At 63.1% G+C, this 16124-nt stretch overlaps 2 protein-coding genes across 7 annotated transcripts in view; one reads left to right on the forward strand and one right to left on the reverse strand.

The window, feature by feature from the left end:
• The first annotated feature begins 2230 nt into the window (after positions 1 to 2230).
• On the forward strand, positions 2231 to 15128 carry CAPN12 (calpain 12). Its single transcript, XM_072778956.1, has 21 exons — positions 2231 to 2747; positions 3230 to 3299; positions 3434 to 3552; positions 3744 to 3877; positions 4777 to 4945; positions 6111 to 6185; positions 6257 to 6342; positions 6423 to 6497; positions 7106 to 7269; positions 7354 to 7583; positions 7921 to 7932; positions 8408 to 8616; positions 8724 to 8766; positions 8865 to 8924; positions 9348 to 9405; positions 9705 to 9793; positions 9882 to 9944; positions 10635 to 10713; positions 13289 to 13405; positions 13484 to 13542; positions 13634 to 15128. Exons 1-21 carry the CDS (start codon positions 2511 to 2513, stop codon positions 13658 to 13660), a joined length of 2175 nt encoding a protein of 724 aa, XP_072635057.1. The 5' UTR covers positions 2231 to 2510; the 3' UTR covers positions 13661 to 15128.
• ACTN4 (actinin alpha 4) overlaps positions 14171 to 16124 on the reverse strand; it is a 73032-nt gene continuing 71078 nt past the window's right edge. For all 6 annotated transcript variants that reach the window (XM_072778943.1, XM_072778921.1, XM_072778905.1 and 3 more), the window contains 2 exons: positions 15648 to 15806; positions 14171 to 15516 (listed from right to left, as the gene is read on the reverse strand). In XM_072778943.1, coding sequence (XP_072635044.1) covers positions 15358 to 15516; positions 15648 to 15806 — 318 coding nt within the window. In that variant the 3' untranslated portion in view covers positions 14171 to 15357. The remainder of the gene's footprint in view (positions 15517 to 15647; positions 15807 to 16124) is intronic.

The following is a 16124-nucleotide window of genomic DNA, read 5'->3' on the forward strand; positions in this document are numbered from 1 at the left end:
AGGTGCAGCCTCGGTGAAGCAGGAACACTGCACACTGTGCGGGTTAGATGAGGGGGCAGGCGTAGACACAGTGTAAACTGGCACCTGATCCCTTACTCCGTGGCTGTGGGGGAGCTCTCACCCCATAGGGATGTCGGGACATTCCGGCTGGTGCATGGGTGCAGGTATCATTCATGCCAACCAAATCGGGAAGGGTTTTTTCGGTTGCTAGTGATAAAAAAAAAAAAAAAATTAAATTGAAATTAAAACTGGGAAGAGAGGAGCAGAACTGATTGGCTCCTTCCATGTAGAAGTCTGGCTTCCGGCGCCCGGATCGAGGGGCGCGGCTCACGGCTTGGCGCCGCTTCCTCAGCGCTGCCCTCCTCCTCGGGCCGGGTCCCCGACCGGGTGGCGGGGGTTCAGGGATGACATCCGACGGCTCAGGGGTCCCAGGGACAGAGAAGCCCCGCCCCGAGTCCCGGGCACGGAGGGGCGTGGCCAGGGCTGCGCTCCTCTGATTGGCTGGAGTGTCCTCCGGAGCGAGGGGGCGGGGCCAGCCCTCGCGGCGCCGCGGGGCTTGAGGCTAAGGACCCGAGGATCCCCAAAACCATGGGGGTGCTGATTCTAGAAAAGGAGGTAGGGGGTGCTGGGCTCACAAAGCAACGGACGCCCACCACACTGGCTTCAATGCGCTTTTCTTAGGTTGGCCCCGGAGGCATATTTGGGATCCTGGATGTGAGGCGGGAGGCGGGGAGGGATAATCGAGGGGGTCCTGTTTGTGGGGTGTGAGCAGAACCTTGCAGCGAGGCAGGCCGGGAGGAGCAGCAGCCCGCGGGGACCTGAAGACGGAGGCGGGGAAGGGCCGGGGTCACAGGTAGTTGTTTCCTGCCCACTGCAGGCTGTCAGGCCGGTGTCATTCCTCGCGTCCTCGTGCAGTGCCTCGGGGACAAATACGGGGGAGGGCTGTGACCCGGCCAGGAGGGACTGCGGGGAGCGCGGTGGCAGATGCGGCTGTGCAAGCGACGGCAGCCGGAGGTGACAAGTGGCTATGGACGGGGCCTCAGACGTCGTCCCAGCCCTGATGTGGACGGGGCACCTCCTGGGTGTCAGGCGCTGCTCTGACCGTGCCCCACCTACCAGCTCCGTCCCTCGGGTCCGCCGTCCTACGACTGCCCCCACTGTAGAGCTGAGGAAACTGAGGCACAGAGAGGCTAAGCGACTTGCACAAGACACACAGTGCTAAGTGGCAGAGGCTGGATTTGAATCCCGGCCTTTTGGCCCCTACCCTGGCAGGTGCTCCAGACCACTGTCACCTGTCGCCTGCCTCACACCGCAGGGGCGGGGGGGGGGGGGTGGCGGGGGGGGGGGTGGCCTTGGCAATTCTACAGGAAGGCATCTTGTTTACAACCCCTTTTTGGTGGCCACACAGCAGGGGGGCCCAGACAAGATCTGTTGGTCCATTTGGAGGGAAGGCCGTGGGAGGACTCAGGGACTCAGGGACGTCTGTCGCAGAGGTGACAAGGTTCGGCCAGTGCAAGAGGCCCCGCTCCTGGGGTGGAAGTCTGCTGGGACCCAACCCGGTGAGTCTCTGGCCTCACAGAACCTACTTCTGTCATTGCTTCCAGGGGCTCTGGCTTCCCCTGGGGGCCCCAACCCTGCAAGGGGGTCGGATCAGGTGTCAAGGTCACTGGAGAGTGTGGCTCCCAGCCCAGGGGGTGTAGGGCGGACCCTACAGTCAGCGCTGTGCTGGTGAGCAGGTCGCTGTCTGTCCAGGAAGAGGGGGCAGGGTCCTGGCGGCTCAGGACGAGGGAGGCAGGGTGGGCCCCCCCCAGCTGCAGTGGGGGGCTGGGGGATGGAGTAGCCACAGGGCAGAGAAAAGGGTGCAGAGGGGCAGACGGGGGGGGGGGTGCACAAGAGAGAAGGTGCGGGAGAGACAGCCACACAGATATATGGAGAGAGGGACAGAGACACGGGGAGGGACGTAGTTACACCGACAAAACCCAAAACACACACAGAAGAAAACCCCAAAACACAGCAGAGGAAGACATGAAGAGACAAGAGAGATGGACAGAGAGAGACAGAGACAGAAGAGAGACACGATGGCAGATAGAGAAACTGTCAGATGGAGAGACAGAGATACAGTGTAAAGGCACCGCCCCCCTGCCACCCCCCCCCCCCCCCGGTCCCCCAGAGAGAGAGGCAGGGACCAGAGGGCAGGAACACACCCCCACACTGACCTCCTTCCAGGGGCAGCCGGTCCTCCCTCAGCTCTGCCCGCCTTCCCTCTTGCTGTGGGCCAAGCCCATTAAGCTGCTGCCCCGGCCACAACTGAAGGCCCCACGCCCTGGGGAGGAAACCGCCATCGAGGCGTCCCTTGCTCCGTGGCTCCCCAAACCATCAATTAGTATTTATAAAGGAAGGCTCCTGGCTGCCTAAAGACCCCCATCAGGGCTCAGATGGAGGGGAAGCCCCACCCCCGTGACTCAGGAGGTTAAAGAGCCTGGGGCCGCCCGGGAGCCCAGAGTGTCCGGATGGCGTGTGGCAGCGGGAGGGTCACCATCCAGCTGGTGGACGAAGAGGCAGGGCCTGGAACCAGAGGCCCGAAGCCCTTTCGGGGCCAGAGATACGAGGCAATCCGAGCAGCCTGCCTGGATGAGGGGATCCTGTTCCGAGACCCCTACTTCCCTGCTGGCCCCGACGCCCTTGGCTACGACGAGCTGGGGCCCGACTCGGAGAAGGCCAAAGGGGTGGAATGGATGAGGCCCCACGTAATGTGTGGTGGGGGGGGTGCTGGGCCCCTGGGTCTGAGGGAGGAGGGGCTGTGGGTGCTGGGCCCCTGGGTGTGAGGGAGGAGGGGCTGGGGGGAAGGGCCCTGGGTCTGAGGGAGGAGGGGCTGGGGGGCTGGGCCCCTGGGTCTGAGGGAGGAGGGGCTGGGGGTGCTGGGCCCCTGGGTGTGAGGGAGGAGGGGCTGGGGGGCTGGGAGGCTGGGCCCCTGGGTCTGAGGGAGGGGGGACTGGGGGTGCTGGGCCCCTGGGTGTGAGGGAGGAGGGCCTGGGGGGCTGGACATGAGCAGGAAGGCTGGGAGTTCCCCGCTGGGTGTGGAGAGGCCCAGGGAGGCCGGGTGCCTCCCGAAGGCTCTGCCAGAGTCTCCTGGGGGGGCAGCGAGGGCCGGGGGCCCAGGCTGGGGACCTCTCGGTGGCCCCTTCCCTCCCTTCCCTGGCTGAGGCCTGGAATCCCCCGTCGCCCCCAGGAGTTTTGCGCGGAGCCCCAGTTCATCTGCGAGGACATGAGCCGAACAGACGTGTGTCAGGGGCGCCTCGGTACGACCACGGAGCCATCTGGCCCCCCGATCCGGCAGGTGGTGGCTGGGACCCTGCGGCTCCCCCCCTGGGTGCCCCCTCGGCCTCTCCCTGCACCTCAATGTCCCTCTTCCCATCCTCGCCTCTCCTCCCAGGTAACTGCTGGTTCCTTGCGGCCGCTGCCTCCCTCACTCTGTACCCCCGACTCCTGAGCCGGGTGGTCCCCCCTGGTCAAGGCTTCCAAGATGGCTATGCAGGTGTCTTCCACTTCCAGGTAAAGCCCAGTTCCTTTGCTCGTGCCTCAGTCTCCCCCCTGGTGACACGGATTTCAGAGTTGACGTTGTCCCCTTGGGGCTGTCATTCTTGGACGGGCACAGCAGGGCGAGGGGGCGGAGGATGGGGTCCGGCGCGGTTGGAGGCTGGTGGCCGAAGCCGGGGCCCGCCCTCACCCCCCTGCCCCCCCAGCTCTGGCAGTTTGGCCGCTGGGTGGACGTGGTGGTGGACGACAGGCTGCCGGTGCGTGAGGGGAAGCTGATGTTCGTGCGCTCGGATCAGCGGAACGAGTTCTGGGCCCCGCTCCTGGAAAAGGCCTACGCCAAGTAAGGACCCGGGCGCACCTCCCCCGCCAGCAGGCCCCAAGCCCCAAGGGAACCCCAGAGACCCCCCAACTTCTGCGATCCTCTAGACACCCTGCCAAGGGTCCTCCCAAACCAAGTCACAGCGCCCAGGATGTCACACCGTCTGATGTCACCATTCCCTGAGGGCCTCCAAATCATAAATACCTCCCTCTATGGACATTTCACGCAGAACATTCCTTAGGGCCCCGCCGACACCCACAATCCCTAAGGAGCCTGAAATCTCATCTATCAGACCCAGGAACCACTACATCTAAGATGTACCCCCTTGGGGGACCTCTAACCTCAGAAGATCTCTCTTGCTCCATTGAGAAACCCAAAACACCTGCCATTTTTTTTTTGAAGATTTTATTTAAAGAGAGAGAAAGAGAACGAGCGGGGGGGGGGGGGAGGTTGTTGGAACAGGGAGAAGCAGACTCTGTGCTGAGCAGGGAGCCAACACGGGGCTCGACCCCAGGACCCCGGGATCATGACCTGAGCCAAAGGCAGCCGCTTAGCCGCCTGAGCCCCCCGGGCGCCCCACGCCTCCCAAATATGGAGTGTAATCCCCGGGACCCTCAATCTCTGCTTTCCTCCATCCTGTGGCTCTGAAATCCCTGACAAGCCCCATAGAAATCACCCCCAAAGCAGACATCTCCCGGAGACTCGGAGTTTCAGACATAGCCCCCTGGGTGCCCCCAATTCTGACACAGCTCCCCTGGGATCCCCCAAATGCCACAGTCCTGGAGGCCCGGGGACCGCAGGCCCGATATCCGAGGGCTTCCCGAGTGTGCCACGGCCCACCTCAGGGGCCCCCGGGTCCCAGGGGGCGTGGGAGCTGCCCGCACACGCCTCACGCGCGCCCCCGACACCCGCTCCCACAGGCTCCACGGCTCCTATGAGGTGATGCGAGGCGGCCACATGAACGAGGCTTTCGTGGACTTCACAGGCGGCGTGGGCGAGGTGCTCTACCTGAGGCAGGACACCCCGGGCCTCTTCTCTGCCCTGCGCCATGCCCTGGCCAAGGAGTCGCTCGTGGGCGCCACCGCCCTGGTGAGACAGCCCCCGCCAGGACCAGAGCCCAGCCAGGGCTGGGGTGGGGGGCCGCGTCCTCCTCTGTGTTCCCCGTTGGCTGGTCTGCCCCCGCCCCCTCAGTCAACCTCGAGCAAGTCAAAAGGCGATGTATGTGCTCTCATAGCTACACAAGCTTCAGGCACAGCTGAATCCAGGTGCTTAGCGCACGCGGAGAATGTGGTTTTCTATTCCTGGTTCCGGCTTAGCTTCACCCTGGGGCAGGCATTCCCCTCATGGGCACCAAAGGGGCCCCCACAGCTGCAGGGCCCTCCCATCACCCCAGTGGGTCAAAAAAAAAAAAAAAAAAAAAAAAGAAAGTAAAGGCAAAGCCTCTTTCTGAGAATTTCAGCAAAAGGCCTAGGATCGATTCCCATGGGCTCAGCCGGAGTCATGCGTTCATCGGCGGTGACCCAGTCACACGCCCCGTCGTTCACGAGTTGATCTAATTCCTGCTCTCGTTCTTTGCTTAATCCCGTGCTCATTTGCGGGCTGTCTGTCCTTTGGGTTTCTTTCTGCCCATGTCTCTGTCCTCCCCGTGTATTTTTTTTTTTTTTTAAGATTTTATTTATTGGGCAGCTCGGGTGGCGCAGCGGTTTAGCGCCGCCTTCAGCCCAGGGCGTGACCCTGGAGACCCGGGATCGAGTCCCACATCGGGCTCCCTGCGTGGAGCCTGCTTCTCCCTCTCTTGTGTCTCTGCCTCTGTGTGTGTGTGATAATAATTAATTAATTATTAATTTAATAATTTATTAAAATAAATTTTATTTATTTATTCATGAGAGACACACAGAGAGAGAGACAGAGAGAGAGGAGAGAGAGGCAGAGGCACAGGCAGAGGGTGGAGCAGGCTCCCTGCGGGCAGCCTGATGCGGGACTCGATCCCAGGACCCCGGGATCACGCCCTGAGCCAAAGGCAGACGCTCAACCTCTGAGCCACCCAGGCCCCCTCCCCACGTATTTTGTCCTGTGTCCGTCTCCCTCTCTGGCCTTCCGTCACCCATCCGATGCCCTCTTGGAGCCCTGTGTCATTCAGCTGGGTGCCCTGGTTGACTCCTGCTTTGGTGGCAGGAGTCTGGGGGGGGACAGAGAGGAGCAGCCCCCCGCTGGTTCCCCACTGTGGCCTCACCGTCCCCTGTCCTCTGCCCAGAGCGATAGGGGCGAGTACCGCACAGAAGACGGGCTGGTGAAGGGACACGCGTACTCAGTCACGGGCACGTACAAGGTGAGTGGCCCCCCATGAGTGGGCTGCTGGGGTGTCCCGGCGCCACCCCCCACTGACAATGCTGCCTCCAGGTGACCCTGGGCTTCACCAAGGTGCGGCTGCTGCGGCTTCGGAACCCATGGGGCCGTGTGGAGTGGACGGGGGCCTGGAGCGACAGGTGGGATGGAGGTGGGGTGGGGGTGGGGGGGCCCGGCGCCACCTGCTCAGCCCTCACACCCCCACCCCACGTCTCCCTAGCTGCCCCCGCTGGGATGCGCTCCCCACCGAGTGGCGAGATGCCCTGCTGGTGAAAAAGGAGGATGGCGAGTTCTGGTGAGCGGCCCAGGGTCCCAGCCCTGCCTCTGCGCTGGTGCCAGGCCACAGGGGCGCGGGGAGGGCCGATGCCTGCCTGCGGGAACGTGGGACAAGTGCATTGCGAGAAGCTGTCCGTAAGGCGGCAGCTTTGGGGTTTGGGGTTGCGGTCTGTTCGGGGGAGTCGAGGAACAATCAGCAGTAATAGGGGAACTGGGAGCCACAGGCATGTTGGGAGGGTCGAGGGGGCATGGGTAACAGGTAATATTTAGGACAACTGTGGGAGGCTTGGTGACATCAGGGACATTTCTTCAGATCTGGTAATATTGGGGGGCTGAAGGATACTTGTTGGCCATTGAGAGTCTGAGGGTCTTGATATTTGGCAGCTGAAGGCAATTTGATGATAGGTGGGGGCAGTGCGTGGATCTTGGCTATTTGTGGGGCATTTCTGGGGACTTGGAGCAATCTGGGGGAGCTGGAGGGCTCAGTGATCGGGGGTCATTTACGGAGACGCGGTACTATGTGGTGGACCGACGGGTGCCTGGCAGTGTCTAAGGACTGGCGGGGTTGTGATCTGGGGTGAGATCTTCGGGAGCGCGGCCCGGTCCTGACCGCCGGCCGCCGCGCAGGATGGAGCTGAAGGACTTCCTCCGCCACTTCAACACCGTGCAGATCTGCTCGCTGAGCCCCGAGGTGCTGGGCCCCAGCCCGGCGGGAGGCGGCTGGCACATCCACACCTTCCAGGGCCGCTGGGTGCGCGGCTTCAACTCTGGCGGGAGCCAGCCTGGCACCGGTGAGGCCTCGGAGGGCGCCCCGAGAGGTGAGCAAGGGGGTGCCCCCCGCAGGCCGGGTAACCCCGTCTTTTTCTTTCCTCTAGAAACCTTCTGGACCAACCCCCAGTTCCGACTGACGCTGCTGGAGCCTGACGAGGAGGATGATGATGAGGAGGGGCCCTGGGGGGGCTGGGGGGCAGCAGGAGCGTGGGGCCCGGCGAGGGGGGGGCGCATCCCCAAGTGCACTGTCCTTCTGTCACTCATCCAGCGCAACCGGCGGCGCCTGAGGGCCCAGGGCCTCACCTACCTCACCGTGGGCTTCCATGTGTTCCAGGTGGTCCCGGCTTAGAGGGGGTGGGGGAGGCCTGGGGGGGTCAGAGACGGGAGATTGCCGGGGAGAGGGTCAGGGAGAGACTGAGGTGGGGAGGGCGCCCGGGGGCGGGGGCCAGTCCCCACGGAGGGGACCAGGGGTCAGAAGAGAGTCATAGGCTTGGAGGATCAGGGAGGGGACACGAAGCAGAGAAGGGCCTTGAGGGCACAGACGGGAGGGGCCGGGAGGGGCGTGGCCGGTCAGAGACAGGGGTGTGGGGGCTTAAGGAGGGGGGTGGGTGGGGGGCTCTGAAGGGTGGCCCGCTGTGGGCTCTGACTCGCCCTGCTCCCCCTTCTTACAGATCCCAGAGGAGGTGGGTGTCGGCGGGGACCCGGGATTGCAGGTCTATCCTGGGGGTTCGGACAGGCTGGGGGGGGGCGGGGGCGGGCAGCCCTGACAGTTGCAGGCGGTGGAAGCCGGGGTTCGGGGGTCAGACGGCTGTGGGCAGGAGGAGCCTGGGGTGACCAGGGGGCTGCGGGCGGCGGGGGGGGGCTGGGGTGACCTGACCGGGTGGCTGCTGGCGGGGGTGGCCCGGGGTGACTGGGGAGGCTGCGGGCTCAGGGGGCCTGGGGTGACGGGGGGCTGCGGGCTCAGGGGGCCTGGGGTGACGGGGGGGCTGCGGGCGGGGGTGACTGGGGGGCTGCGAGCTCAGGGGTCCTGGGGTGACGGGGGGCTGCGGGCTCAGGGGGCCTGGGGTGACCGGGGGGGCTGCGGGCAGGGGTGGCCCGGGGTGACGGGGGGCTGCGGGCGGGGGCGGCCTGGGGTGACCTCAGCCGCCCGGGCCGCAGCTGCTGGGCCTGTGGGACTCCCCGCGCAGCCGCGCGCTCCTGCCGGGCCTGCTGCGCGCCGACCGCTCGCCCTTCTGCGCCCGCCGCGACGTGAGCCGCCGCTGCCGCCTGCGCCCCGGCCACTACCTGGTGGTGCCCAGCGCCGCCCGCGCCGGCGACGAGGCCGACTTCACGCTGCGCGTCTTCTCCGAGCGCCGCCACGCGGCCGTGTGAGCCGGGGCACCCGCCCCCTCCCCTCGGGGTCCCCGGGCCGCCCCCTCCCCGCGGGGATCGGCCCGGCCGCACCCCGACTCCCCGCCTCCCGTGTCCTTGGCAGGGAGATCGACGACGTCATCAGCGCCGACCTGCACGCGCTCCTGGTGCGGGGCGGCCGGGGGGGGGGGGGGGGGGGGCGGGGCGGGCTGGGGGGCCTCTCGCACCCCCCCCGCACTGAGCCCCCGCCCCCCCCCCCCCACAGGTCCCCTACGTCCCCCTGGAGCTGGGCTTGGAGCAGCTGTTCCAGGAGCTGGCAGGAGAGGTGAGGGCTCGGCCGCCCCCTCCCCGGGATCCGAGTCTCATTTTGCTTCAGTTTCTCCCTCTCGGTGCCTAAATCTCCTGACTCCCCTCGCAGTGCTCACAGCTCGTCCCTGCCTCAGGCCCTTTGCCCTGTCTGCACCTCTGCCTGGCGCGCCTGCTCTCCCCTCGCGTCCCTTGTCCTGCCTAAGGCCTCATCTTTCTCATATGCCTCCCCCTGGAAGCCCTCCCGGATTCTCCCCCAGGCTGGTCAGCGGCCTCCCACTGTGGACTCCCGGACTCCCACAGCTGGGTGCTTCCCTGCTGCCGCCCGTCGCCCTGGGGACAGGTCCCCCCCCCCCACCACCAAGCTGTCTCCGCTGTGTCCCCAGCACAGCCCGGAGGCTGCCGGGCCAATGGCCTCACAACTGACTCTCTCCTTGACCAGGAGGAAGCACTCAGTGCCGCTCAGCTCCAGACCTTATTAAGCATTGCCCTGGAGCCTGGTGAGTTGGGGACCGAGGTGGACCCACGGAGCCCCAACTCACCAGGCCCTGGGTGTGTTAACCCACCAGGCCACTGCCACTCATAAGCCCCCCTCTTCCCCTAAGGGAGGCGGGGAGTGTAGCTGCCATGAGGGGGCTCGGAACCCCCTCGCCTGGGTTCAGACCCCTGCTCTGCTGGCCACCAGCTGTCACGTGGCTCTCTGTACCTCCATTCCGACAGTGGGGACAGTGATAATCCCCAGCACTTACAGCGGTGGCCAGCACACAGGAAGCCCCCCGGGGTTTTTTGTTTCCTGTAGCCAGGGCCCGCACACAGACCCCTCGAGACACTCGGACCCCTCGAGAGATCGGGCTCAGGACCTGCGAGCAGTTGCTGCGGTGTTTTGGGGTACATGAGGGGACAGTGCCTGGGTGGGGATGTTGGGGTCTCTGTCCCCCTTCTGGGGATAGATTTTAACCAGACGTCCCATCCCCAGAACGGACAAAGCCTCACCCTGCACCACTTCCAGCAGCTCTGGGGCCATCTCCTGGAGTGGCAGGTAAGGTCGGGGCTTTGCTGGGGCCTTCTCCTCCCGGAGGGTGAGGCACCTTTACTACTAAGGACCTAGGTGCCCTGTGGGCTAGCAGGGCCCCGGGGGCAGGAGAAGGTGGGCCACATCATACCTTGGAGGGACAGCCTGGAGGGATCGGCTGGGATGTCTTTGCCCCATCTACCCTTCTGTGGTCTCTCTCGGGCCCTAAATAGCTCAGGGATGGAAAGCACAGGCTCTGGTCCTCGGGTGAAATCCCGGCCTCCGATTCAGCCCCTTTATGGCTGTGTGGCCTTAGGCAAGTCGTCTCCCCTCTGAGGGGCCTTTGCTTGTCTACCAGTGGGAGGCATTAATCCCCACTACTCTGGATCCCCGTGAGGAAATGGTCTGAGGCCCCCCTATACTCGTGAGCGGTGAGCCACTGTTTGCTGAGCCCTCACCAAGCCCCCTGTGGCTAGGATCCCGACTTGTCCTCACCGCCCTATTCCAGCTGTTTCGATTATTCCCACTTTACAGACTGCAGAACAGGCTCAGAAAGGTGAAGCTGCGCGCCCAGGGAACCAAGCCAGGAAGAAGGGAGCTGGGGTGGGAACCCTGGCTGACTGGCCTCTGAGGCCCCCTCTCAGCCCTCTTTAGGGTGAACGGGGGTGGGTGAGTGGGGGGGGGGTAGGTGGGACTGACCTATACCTCCCGGCCCAGGCCACATTTGATAAGTTTGACGAGGACGCCTCTGGAACCATGAACTCCTATGAGCTGAGGCTGGCGCTGAATGCAGCAGGTACGCTGGGGAGGTGTCATGGGGACCTGCCCCGCCCCACACACCTGCCATACTCTTGCAGGCCTGGCTGTCGGGACTGGATACCCTTGGGAGAGGGAGCCGGGCCTCCTGGAGGGAGGAAGATGGGGAGAGTCTGGGAGCTGGTGTGAGAGGCCCGGGCCCCCAGGGCACTGTGGTAAAATGGCCTGGATTCCCAGGAGCCTGGGTTGGATCCTGCTCCTCGGGACTTACTCCCTGGGGGGCCCGGGCCTTCGAGTCCACCTCCTGGAGCCTCAGTGTAAAATGGCCACTCCTCGGGGTGGCTGGGAGGGGCCTGCAGGATGGGCCGGGGGGGGGGGGGGGGGGGGGGCGTTACTGCAGGAGGAGTGCCCGGGCGAAGGTTTCGGAAAGGCTTCCAGGAGAGGTAAAACAGCCCCATCCCTCTGTGTAGCACAAAGCCCTACCCGAGGGAGGGACGAGGGACAGGGACGAGGGACAGAGCCAAGGAGCAAAGCTTCTCCCGGGCTCTGGGGCAAGTCAAGGAAGTTCCCGAGTGGAGGGCTGGGACCGGAAGGGAACTCCCACATCCCCACCCCCCACCCCGGGGCTCCAAGGCTGAGACAAGGGGAGGCGGGAGGCTGCCCCCTGGCTCTGACCCAGTCTGGGAGGCAGGGAGGCCCCAGGGAGGCGCTGCAGTGTCCAGAGATGTGCACGGAAAGAACCCAAGCCAGGGGGGTTGAGGAGTCAGAGTAGAATGCTGGGAGGTGGGAGGTGGGGCACGCAGACAGAACGGAGTCCCGAGCGCACAGAGCAGAGGCCAGAGAGGGAGGACGGAAGGTTTGCCCCGACTCATCGATGTCACTGGGCACCTGGTGTACATTCTTGGTGTTATTCTAGCCAGACGACTGAGATCGTGCTGGGTTGAGAGGGGTGGGGAGCTTATGTACTGCGGGTGCACACAGAACGTCTGGGTCACATGGTAATACATGCTGCGACAGGAAGAGAAAGCAGGTGTGTACGTGTGGGAGGAGGTGCCTTGAGACACAGTGGTCAGGGAAGGTCGGAGGTGCTGTTTGAGCAGACCTGGAGGAGGGGGCCTAAGCCTTGGGGACACGGGGGCAGGTGCAGTCTAGAGAGAAGGAACAGCCAGCACAAAGGCCCTGAGGTGAGCATGAGCCCTGCCGGACCAGCTTCAAGGGCAAGGAAATGCAGAGGAGGACGGCGGCGGTCAGAGATGAGACGTCAGTGCAGGGAGTCAGTAAAGCCCCATGAGGCCTCATGAATACCTGGGGCCTTAAAAAAATTTTTTAAAAAAATGTATGAGAGGGAGGAGGGTGAGGCAAGTCCAGCTGGTGGGGGAGAGGGGGACTACAGCTGACAGCAAAGGAAAGGTCACGCTTGTGTATGGAGGGAGTACCAGGGAGTGGGCCAGCAGGAAGCAAGTTCCAGAGACCCTGGAAACGGGCAGGATCAGGACAGGGGGATTAGCAAGAAAAGCAACGTGCTGCAACTCAGCCGCGCTCTGCTCTGCGGCACCAGTGTCCCCCAAACACTGCCTCTGCTCCTAGCTGTGCCTTTGAGGCTGGGGACTCTGGGCATTTGGCAGTGGCCAGAAACCCTTCCCTTCCTCCGCCCACGGCTTCCGTGCCAGAGCCACCCATGATGGTGACAGCTCAGAGGGGTCAGGGTGGGGACAGGGTTGGCACAGGGAGCCCCAGGAGGTGTCCCATGCGGCAGGTGGGAAGAGCAGGGGGCCCACGTGAGGAGTAGGAATGTTCTGGGCCAAGGGAGGACCGGGCGTTCTGGGCAGAAGGAACATCACAGGCAAGGGAGGCAAGACAGCACCGAGTCCAACTGCAGGAGGGGAGGAGGGGAGGAGGGGTAGGTGAGGCGTGGTCTGCGAAGGCCACCAGCACCTAGTACCCCAGGGGAGGGCTTTCCTGGGCAGGACCCTGCAGCAGGGGGCATACCAGAGGGACCAGAGGAAGCTGACAGTGTGCACGAAGGCTGACAGGAATTTGAGGGGGCAGCTGAGGGGCCCCCCTAAGGTGGGTGAAGCTGGAGGGACTGCGGGAGGTCACTGTGCCAGTGTGGGGCTGTCCATGGCACCAGTCAGAGATCTGCTCGATGAACAGGGGCACAGAGGGGCTCCAGGGCCAGGGGCAGTCCAGGAAATCAGCCTCAGAACCGTGTTTATCTGCACACGTGGGGGAAGGAGGAGCCATGGTTTTCGGCTTTCAAAAGCCTATGGAGATTTCTAAAGTTTAGACCTTGTCTCCTGTGAAGAAACTGATGCCATGTAGGGCTAACAAAAAGGCTCTCAACTGCACAGAAATCTCCTCCGTGCCCATGTGCAGAAACTGGCCAGAATCTAGAGGCGTAAGAAAGCAGGCACCGTCGTTACGTGCCAGACGCCGTTCTAGGCTCTCCATCTAACAGCGTCCCACAACCTATGGGGTCAGGGCCGACCCAGGAGAGAAAACAGCGCAGTGAAGGGAGCTGCGGGTGGTCGCACAGCTGGGATCAGAGAGGTGGCAGCAGGCCCCTGGGGTGGGGCTCACAGGGACTGCCTCGGCTCAGAGGTGGCCTGCCCTAGGCTTCCACCTGAACAACCAGCTGACCCAGGCCCTCACTAGCCGCTACCGGGACAGTCGTCTGCGGGTGGACTTCGAGCGCTTTGTGTCTTGTGCAGCCCAGCTCACCTGTATCTTCCGTGAGTGCTGCCCCTGCATGGGTGGGGTGGGGTCCCCCATGGGCCACCGTGGGCGCTCAACTGGCCCACTCTGCACAGGCCACTGCAGCCAGCACCTGGATGGAGGTGAGGGGGTCATCTGCCTGACCCGGAGACAGGTGAGCCAGGCTGGGGACTGGGGGCACGCAGGTGGCCAAGCAGGAGCCGTTGGAGACCTCTACCTCAGGCCGGCGGTCTTCTCTCCCGCAGTGGATGGAGGTGGCCACCTTCTCCTAGGATCTCCGCGCAGAGCACCTGTGGCTGGAGGCGGGAGAGCTGCCAGGAGCCCTGCCTTTTCTCCTCTCCCAGCCTGGACTGGGGTTTATTCCACAGGGAGGGGGCCTGAGCAGAACCGACCCCTCTGCCTCTCTGCCTGGCACGTGGGGCTGATGCTCTGATGCTGAGCAGCCGTTCAGAGCACCGCCCTGGGAGCCAGCCAGCCTGGGGGGTTTCTGGCCCCACCACTCAGCAGCAGGGTGAGCTCCCTGCACTTCTCTGTGCTTTGCCCTCCTCACCTATAAACAAGGACGGTCGGTTACAGCGCTTCTCTCGCGCAGGCTACACCAGTTAGCACTCGGAACAGGACCTGGCTTAGCGCGGGCCCCCCAGGAGACCCTCATGTTTACACACTCATGGGGACAGGGATCTCCCACGCCCAGCCCTGCTCAGGGAAGAGGTTCTCCTGCGGCTCTCCTAAGAAGTAGAGAACAGACACAGGAGAGAGATAAAGAGAGAACACTGTAGGAATCCTTCTTAAAAATATTACATGTTTTATTATCCTGTCCCCAGAAGGGTGGTTTATCCAGAAACCGAGAAAAAAAATAATCAATCAGAATAAACTCAAAAAAAGGGGGGGAGGGGAAGGGAGCAAAACCCATCAACTAACAGGCAGCCAGGCCAGCAGCCCACCCTCCACCTCAGGAGGGTCCCCAGAGACCCATGCCCAACGACAGACAACAGAGAGAAATCAGTAAGGGGCTGGCAGGAGGGCAGCAAATCAGCTATGTCTTCATTATGAGCAAGAGGCGGCGAGGATATGTTGCTAGGTGAATATATATTTATATAATAAATCCGTAAGTTAATAAAGTAAATAGTAATTCTCTGAAAGTTTTTAATTCCTTTTTTTATAGATTTTTTTGTGTATTTTTTGTTTTTGTTGTTTTATGGTTTTTTTGTTTGTTTTTTGTTTTTGTTTTTGTTTTGTGGTCCTTAGAAAATCTGCGAGATACACGTGTCTGGACAAAGCAAGGTGGGGGCTCGCAGGGGGTGGGGGTGAGAGGCTGGTCTGCCCAACCCTACTCCTCTGTGGCAGAAAAGGGGGGGTGTTGAGTTGCACCCCCTCACCTCCTGGCAATCGCCAAGTGGGGGAAGAAGGGAAGAAGGGAGGGGCGGGGTCCTCTTTCCTGTCGGGCAGCTGTGTCGCCCTCTGCTGGGCCCACTGTGGGGCCCACGCAGGCCCGGGCAGCTCCTGGACAAGGCACGTAGGGCTTTGGCCTGGATGTGGGAGGCCTTGAAGGGACCTCGTAGGGGGAGAGGGGAGGGCAGGCAAAGGAGGGATGAGGTGGGGAGGGCATTCCTAGGGCCTGAAGGGACCTGTTTTGCTGTGGGAATCCACTGTCCCCTCCACATAGTTAAAAAACAAAACAACACATCATATATATTTACCAGACCAGAAGCGCTGACGCCTTGTGTCTCCCTCACCCCTCTCCAGGGGGAGGGGCCGACTGACAAAGAGAGAGGAGAGAGCCTGCCCCAGCCCCTCCCTGCCCACCCCCCCCCCCCAAAAGACTGACAGAGTGCTTTGCATAGATACAGAGTCAGAGGAACAGGACCTGGGCGGCCCCCACAGCGGGGAGGAGGGCAGAGGGCTCCCCCAGCCCCTCCTGGAGGCTGTGAGGAGGGGGCGTTCGGTCAGGGTTTCTCCAGCGGGGGCCTCACAGGTCACTCTCCCCGTACAGGGCTGTGGAGAAGGACTTGTAGTCGAGGGCGCCGGGCACAGCGTCAGGGCCCTGGTATGGAGCCATGCGAGCGATGCAGTACTCGGCCTGGTCCGGGGGCAGCTCTCTCCGCAGCTCCTCAGCCGTGATGAAGTTCTGGAGGTGGCAGGGTGGGACTCTGGGCCACCCACACCCACACCCATCCTGCCCAGCCCCTCACGACCAGTCCTGGCTGCAAGGGCTCCTCCGCACCAACCCCCGGGGTGCCTCCAAGGTATCCTACTTACCTTGTCCCCTGCCAGAACCTTGAAGGAGGCAATGACCTGGTCAGCTGTGTCTGTGTCGGTGGTCTCCCTTGACATGAAATCAATGAAGGCTTGGAAGGTCACGAGGCCACTGTGGTTGGGGTCAACCACGCTCATGATGCGGTTGAACTCGGCATCACCCTGCGAGGGGGAGTGGAGTGGAGGACAGGTAGCATTTGAGCGGGGCAGGACTGCCAGGCCTGGCCCGGTGGATGCTCTCCCCATGGAACGGAGCCAGGAGAGCAGGGCCCGGCGCCGGAGGACAAACCACCTGTTGTCAGTCTGCCTCCAGGGGTTTTGGCTTCCCCAGGCCAAGGGCCCCACTCGTCCAGACTGGGGATGTGCTCCCTCTGCTCCTCCCCACCCACGTTTTTGGGAAGTGGGGGAGTTGGGGAATGGATCAAACAGGTCTACTGCTTCTCAGCCCTAGGCTCACGATTTAGCTCTGGAGGGTGGGGA

This window comes from Canis lupus, chromosome 1 (assembly GCF_048164855.1).
Source record: "Canis lupus baileyi chromosome 1, mCanLup2.hap1, whole genome shotgun sequence".
In the NCBI taxonomy this organism is placed as follows: Eukaryota; Metazoa; Chordata; class Mammalia; order Carnivora; family Canidae; genus Canis; species Canis lupus.